The 12,193-nt window shown below is 42.1% G+C and overlaps 1 protein-coding gene across 7 annotated transcripts in view; it reads right to left on the reverse strand.

The window, feature by feature from the left end:
- CACNA1G (calcium voltage-gated channel subunit alpha1 G) overlaps positions 1–12,193 on the reverse strand; it is a 654,443-nt gene that overhangs the window by 77,722 nt on the left and 564,528 nt on the right. For all 7 annotated transcript variants that reach the window (XM_068263037.1, XM_068263036.1, XM_068263035.1 and 4 more), the window contains 5 exons: positions 11,566–11,634; positions 10,557–10,741; positions 9,369–9,495; positions 4,716–4,841; positions 4,524–4,613 (listed from right to left, as the gene is read on the reverse strand). In XM_068263037.1, the coding sequence (XP_068119138.1) occupies positions 4,524–4,613; positions 4,716–4,841; positions 9,369–9,495; positions 10,557–10,741; positions 11,566–11,634 (597 nt within the window). The remainder of the gene's footprint in view (positions 1–4,523; positions 4,614–4,715; positions 4,842–9,368; positions 9,496–10,556; positions 10,742–11,565; positions 11,635–12,193) is intronic.

The raw sequence follows: 12,193 nt of genomic DNA on the forward strand, positions 1-12,193 counted from the left end.
AGATAGTGTAGAAGCCAACGAGCAGTTATTCGCTGGTTTCCAATCCAGTTCTGCATCAGGTTGTCACCTGAGCATGCTTCACTGTCTGGTGCACAAATATGTTCTTCGGGCGCCGCGTGACTGAATGGCTGCTGCTGGGAGTTCTCCTCTGGGCATGATTGGGGGGAATCAATACCTAGATTCAATGTAATGTTTTTCAAAGTCATTTTATGTATGTTGTGGCCCCCAGTCTGAAGTATGTTGACCCAGCCCTTGACCGAAAAAGTTTGGGGACCTCTGATTTAGAATATGGACCACAGTATAATGAGACTATCGATATAAGCTCAAATGCCCAACGATCAGAAGGGAAAATTGAGTTGGTTGTGAGAGTAAATGTGTACTTATTATCAGGAGATAAGCCTTAAATTTGAGTAAGATTACAAATTTTGGTGAATAGGCAAGCAGATGATTTTATTGCTCATATTGTACAACCCCTTGTTGGCAAAGTGGCCACGTCTCTCTCTATGAACTTGTGCAGCAGAGTCTGCACAGTTAAAAATGATTATTGCTTCTAAAGTACTATATACTGTATACTGAAAGCGGCATTATTATTATTCCGGCCACAGGAATGCAAACAGCGTGTGTGAGCAGTTGAGCATGCACAGAAGCACATGCACAGAAGCAGGCCGATGCGGAGGAGATGCCAGAAGAGTGGCTGAGAGTGGACCTGCGATGAGGGACACAGAGACTTAAAGCGGAATATAACCCTGCATTTCAACTTTGCTCTAAAACATTATTTACAGCATATTATATGCAACCAGCATTTTTTTTTTTACTAGACCAGCATTGGAAGGGTTACACACAGAGCTTTAAAGTTCCGTGGAAAGAAATGCTGCCTAGATACATTTAAGTAAACACAATGTAACAAGTGTGGAATGTGACACACACTGACTGTGCAGGAGCTCCCGGGACACAGAGAGAGAGAGAGAGAGAGAGAGAGAGAGAGAGAGAGAGAGAGAGAGAGAGAGAGAGAGAGAGAGAGAGAGAGAGAGAGAGAGAGTGAGTCACATTCCTCACTTGTTACGTTGTGTTAAATGTATCTATCTAAACTTCGGCTGAGGCAGCATTTCTATCTACGGAACTTTAAAGCTCTGTGTGTAACCCTTCCAATGCTGGTCTAGTAAAAAAAAAATGCTGGTTGCATATAATATGCTGTAAGGCCTAGTGTACACCGGAGCGTTTCCGCTGCGGTTTGCGATCCGCTTGCGGGTGCGGATCCGCTTGGGTAATGTATTTCAATGGGCAGGTGCACACCAGAGCGGAAGGCGTTTTGCAGAAACGCATACTCCCGGGCTGCTGCAGATTTTGGATTGCGGATGCGTTTCTGCCTCAATGTTAAGTATAGGAAAAATGCAAACCGCTCTGAAAAACGCTAGATCAGAGCGGTTTGCCAGGCGGTTTTTGTTAGAGTAGCTGTTCAGTAACAGCTTTACTGTAACAATACATGAAATCTACTACACCAAAAACGCTTCACAAAACCGCAAAATGCTAGCTGAAACACTGCAGAAAAAGAAGAAAAAGCGTTTCAAAATCTGCTAGCATTTTGCGGATCTGCTAGCGTTTTTTGGTGTGCACCAGGCCCAAATAATGTTTTAGAGCAAAGTTGAAATGCAGGGTTATATTCCGCTTTAAAGGGGCTGGAGGAAGCCCCAGGGAAGTAGATCTGCAGTCATTTATTTTTGCTCCTGTGTCCCTTAACCCCTTCCCGACCGCCTAACACCGATCGGTGTAGGGAAGGTGTTTCTCCCAGGACTACCTAACGCTGATCAGCGTCAAATCCGGGGGGCGGAGATTAGTGGGGATCGCGCGCACATCCCCGCTGAGTTACGGAGCTCCGCTCTTTAAACAGCCTGCCAGCTGCGATCGATGCTAGCAGGCTATAAAAAATAAAAAAATGGCTGGAATATCTTACACAGCGCTGCAATCTAGTGCAGCGCTGTACGGGGGGCAGCTCTGTCACCGAGCTGTCCCCAGGGGAGGCTCACAAAGTGATCCCTCTCATAGGCTGATGCCCATGAGAGGCGATCGTTGTTATTGGATATCGGGGGAAGGGATAAATATAAAAAAAATACTATTTTATTAATAAAAAAATAACAATACAATTCATAAAAAAAAAGGAGGGCAGATTTGTGTGCCAAGTTGTATGGCCGTGCAGCACACTGTTAAAGCTGCAGATTGCTGAATTGTAAAAAATGGCCTGGTCACTAGGGGGGTGTAAGCCTGTGGTCCTCAAGCAGTTAAAGATTAATCAGTGTTCACGCGTGAGTTTGGAGGTACTCTCTATAGCAATATTTCCAACTTGCTCTGGTTGAAGTTGAAGTACATCCCTGTGATTTGAAAATTATGCTTCTACAGAAAAACACGACTAAAAAAATTACGAAGTACTGTATTATAACTTCTTGCAACCATAATATAATAAACGGCTAACAGAAGTAACCCACTAAAGATGGATAACAGCAGAGTTTGTTCTTACCTCCGAGAATTGGGCAGAGTTTCAGGAATTGTACAATAAAACAGTAATTACTTCTCAGGATAAGTTACCTAAAATACAATGGTTCCATCAAGCCTATTTGTCTCCGGTCCGACTAGCTAAGATGAGTAATACACGTAGTAATGGTTGTTTTAACCCTTTAGCAGCCAGTTTATTTAGAAGCTTGAAAGTGCTCCAGGCCACTTTATTTGAGCATTTTTTTTTCTTACTTGTTATATTTCCTTGCTTCTAATTAGTACTGCTGTAATGTGTATTTGTCGTTAGGGGGCAGTATGAGACAATATGAGAGGACTTTTGCTTTCAATTTCTACATTTTCTGGGAGCAGTGAGAGCGATCAAAGCATTCCAAGAATTTACAGCACAAGGAGTTTTGCCAACGGAGGTCAAAAGCAGTGCACTTATCTCAAACAAGATAACTCTATTGGAGCTGCTAAAAGGTTAAGTGTGGATATCACGGAGCAGATTGTCTGCACTGTGTGTGGCTATGTCCCCTGGTAAATGGTTACTGGAAGTCTGTAGTATACTTCTTGCGTGATCAGGGGCGTAACAATAGGGATGCAGCTGCAGGGGGCCTTAGAAGCTGCAGGGGGCCAAGTGGGGGCAGAAGTTTTTTTTTCCCTGTCCTGAGTGACTGACAACTAAGGGCACGGAGAGGAAAAAAATCTTTCAGCTCTCTGCACAATTGTTCTAATGACTGCATCTGCTCAGCCACTGATAACGAATAAGACAACATTTTGCAGACAAAGATTTGTAGACAGTCCTAATTCAGTGTTCAGTAGGGTCTTGTGTACAGCAATGTTCTACCCCTAGACTTTCTACCCCTACACCGCCGCCCCAAGTACTGTATTCCAAGTGTGTACTATCCAACTGAATAAAATTGGTTTTCAGTTTACTTGTGCAGTAAGCAGGAAGTATGTGTGTGTGTGTGTGTGGGGGGGGGATACCATCCAGATGTTCGCAGGGGGGGACCAGTTATTTCTAGTTACGCCCCTCTGCATGATACTCTGCTCCTTCCTGTCACCCTATCCCTCAAGGCTTGACTGCTTGGTATTCTAGAATAAATTTCCTGTGGAAAGCACACCAGACTGCTGATTAGAATACTATTATTCTATGCGAGGAATTGTCTTATCAACTGGTCCTAAAGAACTCAAGTGAGGACGGGTTCTCCTCACCTTCCTTCATACTTTGGTTGCTGGAGCTGCAATCCACGTTGGTGAGTATTACTCTATTACACCCACTTGCTTTATCTAGAGTTACAAAGTAGTAAACTATATGAAACCTCTGGGGTCTCTGCGTCTTGTCATTTCTGGAAGGATCTTTGGATCCCCCAGATATCATCCTATATCTTGGTTTCTCGATGTTCACTGCTAATAGCTGAATATTTGGCAGTGGTGATCTGGACTAGGAGTGGAGATGGAAGACTGCAGCAGTGGTGGGACCCAAAGGGAATAAAAACAAACTGGCAAATAACTCCCGAAGTGAGCAGACACAGAAGCTGGAACCAAGAAAAGCAACTATTGTAATGCCTGTCCAGTCGGGTCTGCTGCATACCCTGTATGGAAGGGGTTAAAGGTGGGGGCAGGAATAGTAAAGGTAGGCCCAAGAAGGTACCCATTGTGTCAAGATGGGCCATAGAAGTCCTCTTGGTTTACAATAGAGTCAACACTTTTTATTTGTTCTAGGGGGCAACAGAGCAGGATGATCCACTAGGCAACCTAGGCAGGTGTGTGGGCCAAGTGAGTGTCATGGGGTCCACCTGCCACCTTCTATGACCTCCCTCCACTTTAATTTACCAAAAGGACCATAACAGGCCCAAGATCTACTACCTTGCCTACTGTCCCTGTTACATCTTAATCCATTTCTGGGGTGCATGGCTCATGCATGGATCAGATAATATTTAATCATTTATGTCATTTGTAGCATCACATACACAGGCGTAACCTTTACTATAAAACCCTCAACATTTATTTCTAAACATGATACAAAATTGTACCTGTTGGTCAATTCCAACGGCATCCAGTCCATCATACATGATGTCCACCCATCCATCCTTTGATGCCAACACAAACAGCGACATGAGAGCCTGTGTACAAACGTATACATGTCTATATTAAGAAGACCTGAACAGGACACATAGATAGGCAGACAGTAACACTACAGACAGACAGATAGATTGTCTACACACCTGTCCAAGATTGTCAAAGTTGTACTTGTGTCTAGTCCATTTGTATTTGGCTTCCAGGCAGTCCGATTTATTTGTGATATTTTTTGTATCATCTCCCAAGCAAAAGAAAAACTTCCCCTTAAACAACTACAGGAGATAAAATAATTACTTACACTTGTACAATGAATAATTGGATGTATTATTGTAATATTTTGTTTTCACCGCTAATATAATAATGCTTTAAAGGGTACCCAAGGTAACATGATGAGATAGACATAGGTATGTATAGTGCCAAGCACACAAGTAACTAGTCTGTGTTCCTTTTCTTCTTTTTATGCCTGAAAGAGTTAAACATCAGGTATGCAAGTGATCGTTGCTCACAAGTTGGGACCAAGTGGGACAATAGTGTAATCCTCACTTGATAAGGTATTACAGCCCAAAAAGTATTTTCTGGAAGAGAACAGCTTCTGAGTGCAGGGGATAGATAAAAGAGAAGGACTGTATCATTCAGTTGAGACAATACTATGTTTTTAGCTGATACACTAAAACTAAAACTGTTGGATTGTAAAAAAAAGAAGAAGTCATTTTCAGTAGTAGTATGTTAGAATCAATTGTTTATCTCAGTGCTGTCCAACTGGCGGCCCGCGGGCCGCATTCGGCCCGCCAGGGCTTCTGCTGCGGCCCCCCTGCTGTGGCATTGTTAGCCCCCGAGTCCCCAGAGCTGAGGGGACTTTTTTTAAAAAAAAAAAACAGTTTCCCCCCATTCCTCGGCTATAATGTAATATTTCCAGCCCCCCTCCGCTCCCCTCCCCTCGTTACCCCTTGCTGCCGCCGCCTCACCTCTCAGATCAGCGGCGGGCAGGAGATAGGAAGGAACCAGCCACACCGGCGCACGGCAGCCGCACGGGGGACTTTAAATGCTGGACGTGACCGATGATGTCACTTCCTGCATTTAAATTCACCGCGGCTGCCGTGCACGGGTGTGGCTGGTTGCTATCTCCTGCCCGGTCCGATCTGAGAGGTGAGGCAATGGCAGCACGGGGGAACGAGGGGAGGGGAGCTGGAAATATTACATTATAGCAGCCAGTCTGACGGCATTTTGTGAGTAAATCTGCAGCCGATCTGAGTGCATTTTGTGGGGACATCTGCAGCCGATCTGAGTGCATTTTGTGGGGACATCTGCAGCCGATTTGAGTGCATTTTGTGGGGAAATCTGCAACCGATCTGAGTGCATTTTGTGGGGACATCTGCAGCCAATCTGAGTGCATTTTGTGGGGACATCTGCAGCCAATCTGAGTGCATTTTGTGGGGACATCTGCAGCCAATCTGAGTGCATTTTGTGGGGACATCTGCAGCCAATCTGAGTGCATTTTGTGGAGACATCTGCAGCCAATCTCAGTGCATTTTGTGGGGACATCTGCAGCCAATCTAAGTGCATTTTGTGGGGACATCTGCAGCCAATCTGAGTGCATTTTGTGGAGACATCTGCAGCCAATCTCAGTGCGTTTTGCGGGGAAACCGCTGCTAGTTTTTTTTCCCCCCGGGGAGGGGTGGGAGTGTTAGGGTCTGCCGGCCCTCCACCATGTGGCCTGGAAAAAAAACGGCCCTCCATGCCCGCGAAGTTGGACAGCACTGGTTTATCTCATGAGATATTTTCACCTTGGGCTTCCTTTAAAGTTTGTGAACTCTTTAGATTCTCAATACTTCTGTGTTTTCATGGTCTGTTTTTTTATGAAACAAGATAATGAGAACAAAGTTATAAAAAACAAGATCAGACCATTATGCTTGTTCTTGCATTCATTTAGAAAAACAACTTAAAATGACATATTTGCGTGTAAGGAACGTACGTAGGTGAATCTTGTGGATTATCAGCTCTTTAAAAGGGAAAAGTAGTCAGGTGTCTACGTGAATGGGGTAATAAGCAGGTATGAGTATGGAGGCCAAGTTTTATTGAAGGAACAGAAGTCTTGGTTTCCACCATCCAGTTCTGATCTTTACAACACAGGTGTGTGGAAGTGAGCCATAGCTCCAAAAAAGGAGATTTCTGATGACCTCCAAAATCACAGTTATTCATGCTCGGCAGGACAGAAAACGTGACAAATCTAATTCTAAAAGTCTTGAGACTTGAAGAATACACTGTCAAGTAGACCATGATGTACAAATGGAGGACATTCTGCAATGCTATTACCTTCCCAATGAGTGTTAAATCGACAACAATCACACCAGGAGCAAGACGAGTGGGTGGTTTGAGGAACAGCTAACATCTAAAGAACTATGGGTACTTCTTGAATGTCCGTGTTCATAAATCCACCATCAGGAGAACACAGAACCAAACTGATGTACTTGGAAAAAGCCACCACTATCCAAAAGAACACTGGCGCCCATTTGCTAAAGACTACTGTATGTTAATATGCCAGATCACTAATGGAAAAATGTTTTGTGCACAGATGAGACAAAAAAAATAGAACTTCTCGGCCTGAATGGAAAGCTCTATGTATGGTGAAAGGCACTGGTAGAGAGCTGAATCATGTTAGCCATCAATTTAGGCAGAAGGTTTTGTCCTAGGATGATACCATTTATAGCTTTACTTTAGAATATTCAGATTGTAAGGCAGTATGTTTTCTGTTGGTGAAAGGCAAATATTGAATTCAAGCATAAGAACCTGATGCCATCTGTGAAGCATGGCGGTGGATCATAATTTAGGCCAGTTTCTTTTGCTTCTGGGTGGCTTGCCATCATTGATTCTGAATTACACCAGCAAATTATGCCGGAAAAAGTCAGGCTATATCACTGAACTGAAGATGAAGAGAAACTGGATTGTGAAAAGCCTGAAGACACCAAACACAAATGGATCTAATGAAGAATGGTAAGATCGAAATAAATATTGTGCTGGTCAAACTAAATAGCTGATCATAATGCCATATAAATGCTGTAGAAGGACATAAAGTGCACAGGTGGTGTAAGGAAGTTCAACAATATCCCTGTCTTGATCCTGCTCTGTAAGGGGGAATGGGCTTATTGTCTTCCAAAAACACACACAGACACATATACAATTTTGGATCATTTTCCTCAATAAATAAGTGAACAAGCGTATCATTTTGGACTCAAGTTTGAGTTTACGGTATCTACTTTTAGGACTTGGGTAAGAGAATAGTCACTTTTTAGATGACATCTTGAAAATGTAACGGTTTCATAAACTTTCAAGCACCACTGTACATCTCTCCAGTGCAAGAGATTAACAACGCTATCATAACTTCCTCTTTTGGTTAACAAAAGCTTCCATCCAGTGCAGAGCTGTAAAGTCCTCAGTTTCTACAGTCTCCTAAACTATCAAAACTGAAAATAAGTTCGAACTGGAGATAGTCTTTAGGATCCTGCAAAGTAAAAGCTTTGGACTTCCTGCAAAGCTACCTGGAGAAGCAACTGAGACTTGTAATACCAGTGAGGCGACGTAACCATTCTCTACACAGTAAAACCAAGTTGCCTGCAGCCTAAAGGAACAACTATCTATCTACCTATATTTTTAGCCATCAATTTTCCTGAAGTACGCTTACAACCAAATTGCCTATGTGAGTATTTGTCTGACTACATATGCTATCCTGCATGAGTTTTTCCACACATAAATTAGATCTGAACTAGTTGTAAACTATAGACTGCCTGAAACAGAATATCATTAATACAGAGGGTCCAGTATTGCACTATGTGCAATAGAAGTGGTCCCAGATCTTTGCCTGGATAGCCTATGCCCAGAAATAGCCCTGGATGAAAGATCTAATGCATTTTTTACTTGTGAAAAAATGAAAAGGGGACTCATCTAGTAAAAACAAGGCCTTAGATAGGCAATATATGTTCTCTTTTCTTTTTCTGAAGTCTTTAAACGGGTACCTGAAATGACAAATCCTAAGTCAGTTCTAATCCTACATAGAAGCAGGTTGCATTACTTTCTTTTTTTCTCACTGTAAGGGTTAAAAATTCTAGGATATCCAGGGCAGTTTTTTGCAGTCAGACTGTTTTGAAAACAGTGTAACTTGTAAAAGTTTAGTAGTTGAATTTTTGTATGCATAGTGAAAGGAATAAACTTTTAAAATCTAAGTTTTACGTTTTCCCTGTATCAGGTAAATGTGTAGGTAGTTTTTTAACGTTAAAAGGGAAAAAAAGGTCCCAATTTGAGTACTTACCTTGGGAGAGGGAAGCCTCTGGATCCTCCTGAGGCTTCCCAATCATCCTCCTCGTCGTCGTTGCAGTGCCAGGACCCCCGAAAGCCCGTCAGCAAGGGTTTGTAGACAGAGCTCACCTGCACTGCAAGGTGTAGACTGCTTGCACCTGTGCACTGACAGATTCGAGTGGGCTCAGAATTTTCCATTTCATAAAAACTGTGCATATGCAAGGCTTCTGCTTGTGCACAGTGCAGGTGAGCTCAGTTGAACTTCGAAGGTCCCAGCGCTGGAACAGGAGGACAGAGAGGGCTTACCTCTGCAGAGACAAGTATCTATATTTGTACCTTAAATTGTCCCAGATTTACTTTAAGCACCAAAATAAGACAATGAGATCCTAGGCAAGTCCTATTTAGGATATGGCTTATAGATATAATTGTTTGTCTCATCTGCCTATTTTCACTTCAGGATTGCATTGTTAAGCTCAGCAAATACAATACTGCAGTACTTAAAATCGTACCTGAACCCCGAGGATACCGAATATAATGAAGAATGCGCAGCAGATCACTACGATGTTTCCAATGGGCTTCAGAGAAGACATTAGAGTCTCAACAACAAGCTTTAGCCCCTGGGCGCGACTTATAACCCTATATTAACAAATACAAATGCATTACTAAATTATCTGTTATAGGAATTATTCCATTTCAAAGCAATGTACGAATTAGCAGTAGTAATGACTTGATGGTTAGACGTGCTGTGAAAACAACACTGATGATCATTTGGATGCAAATACGAACATGTGCAAAGCAGAAATTGAGATTGTAAACCAAGTGTGACTCTGTTCGATAGGGAGCCCCCGAGAGCTCTGACGGCTCCCTATAAAGGAGAATTATAAGACTCCATTAGGTGTCTATGTACAAATGGAGTTTGGTTGAGGTAATAGACTTTCAAGTTTTAGCAGCCAAGGAAAGAACTTTATGGTTAATTCCAGACAGACGGTCTTCTTCAGAGGATAAGGGCCTCAATTCACTAAGCAGTTTAGAGTAGTCGACTGATGGTTTTTAGTCTACTGATGGTTTGGTCAGTTGCATCAAAGGGGAATTCATGATTACCAAATGTTTTAGACCTGTTTTTAAACCGGGGGAAAGCAGGGGAAATGATCAAAAGATGTAATTCACGAACAAGTAGTTATGACTGACATCCTTCTCCTCTGACGAGCTCTCCTCTGCATACAATTAAACTCATGCATAATTCATTCAAAAGGTTCCATCCTCATGTCTAAAATACCTCACAGACTTACTTTACCGACAAGAAATCAGCTGGTCTAATCTCTGTCAGAAAAAGTACGCGCGTTACTCCTTGTTTGCCTTTGTGAAATGTTTAATTACTGAATGTTAGACCAGGTCTAAAAACATGTCTAAAACATTACACCAAACCATCAGTAGACTAAAAAGCATCTGTAGACTAGTCTAAACTGCTTAGTGAATTGAGGCCAAGGTGGTTAGTTACTTGAGAGATTATGGACAACATGGGGTTTATTTACTAAAAGCTGGAGAACACTGAAGAACACAAGCAATCTAGAACCATTCTCCTTGAGTTCATGTAGCATACATTGAGTGTCTCTGTTCCATAATAGGAGAGCACATCATTTGCTGACAATAAGGCCACCCAACCCATGACCCATAATAGGTGAAATGATTTGACTTACCGCAAAGGTCTCAGGGTTCTAAGGAGCCTTAGCACTCTTAACATGCCCAAGATCTTGGTGCCACTATCAGAGACCAAGGACACTAAGATATCAATAACGGAAATCAACACAAGCATTCCATCTAGGATGTTCCAGCTGCTTCTTAGATAAGCCTTCCCACCAAAACACAAGTTGAGGGCCACCACCTGCCAGGGAGGAAATGAGAAAGTAACCAGAGATGTTAAGCAGTTGGCCAGACCACGGAGCAAGCCATGTTTTGAAGGGATAGATTATGGTTGTAATTGAGTGTCCAGGTATGCAGCAGATATCCTCTTGCACTTCTTTTTTTTATACAAAATTTAATGTTGCCCCTGTAACCCATTACCACTTGGATTTACTTCTTCCTCCATACAAATCCTGCTGTGCCTCAGAACTTTGCTCCCCTCCCTCTTGTGTTACTGGTATCCAAGCCCTCTTTATAATAAAATTAACTCTCAAGTTGTTTTTAACTATATTTAAATTATCCTCATATCAAACCACAGATAACACTCTCCAATCAAGACTATGACTAGCTTTCCTTAATCAGTAAAGTGATATCACGTTTTGGTGTTGTGGAAGTTCTACTCAATCTTCAATAGGGAGCCAGTATCTGTTGAGGCAGAATGTAAACTGAAACTAATCATGTCATGTGACAAGGACTGAAGCTGCATGGTCATTGGCTAGCTGCCAGGCACTTGTAAACTGAACAGGAATAAAGAGGACCTGTACTGACACTGGGAGAAGCTCCACTCCTTTGCCAATGTGCATTAACTAAATACAGGACTGGCAGGCAGGGACTATTATTACGCCCCTGATCTGGGAACTCTACTTTTTTTCTATTGTTTGAAACAGGTTTCATAAAAAAAAAAAAAAAAATTGAAATTGACAAAACTGTCCTCTGGGGAATTTTAATTTGTGTACCTCCCATGAACAATTCCCGATCAACTTTCATTCCATTGAGTCAATTGCTTAAGCCCAATTTTCAGCTCACCTTGACGGTCATCTCAGCCAGGAAAATTAATGTAAATATGTAGTTGGATAATGTCAAAAATATCCTTTCCTGTAAAGGAAGAAAATATGACTAAATTATGGAGATGAAGGAACATATGGGATAAAAATATAGGATATATAGGATAAAAATGAAACAACCAACACTTATTGGCAAATATACAACCTGGCTCCCATTTATAAATGCAATACAAAACCAGAGAATGGTGGCAGTAGCCAATCACATTTATTATTTAACATGCACAAACCAGACAATATAAGAAAAAAAGAGGAAGAATTAAGCAACCATGGATTTGTATAGAGATCTTATAGATCCCATACAAATACAGTACTCTATTGGCCAAAAATGGGTGAGTAGGATACTCAACATCATGGCCCCACCTCCTATAAGGTCATCTTTCAGGTAACCCCTCCTCTTGCATGAGATAGGTAGTAAATGATGCCAGTGATGCAAACAAGAATCCCCAGGTTTGACTGGTTCAAATTCGAGGCTAATGAAAGCTGAGAAACACTGGACATATAACTCATATATTTAGCAGTCATTGAAAACAGGAAGCAGAGTTCGAAGCTGTGATCCCAGAAGGGGCAGGGCCAAGTAGATCAGCTCTGTG

This window comes from Hyperolius riggenbachi, chromosome 12 (genome assembly GCF_040937935.1).
Source record: "Hyperolius riggenbachi isolate aHypRig1 chromosome 12, aHypRig1.pri, whole genome shotgun sequence".
In the NCBI taxonomy this organism is placed as follows: Eukaryota; Metazoa; Chordata; class Amphibia; order Anura; family Hyperoliidae; genus Hyperolius; species Hyperolius riggenbachi.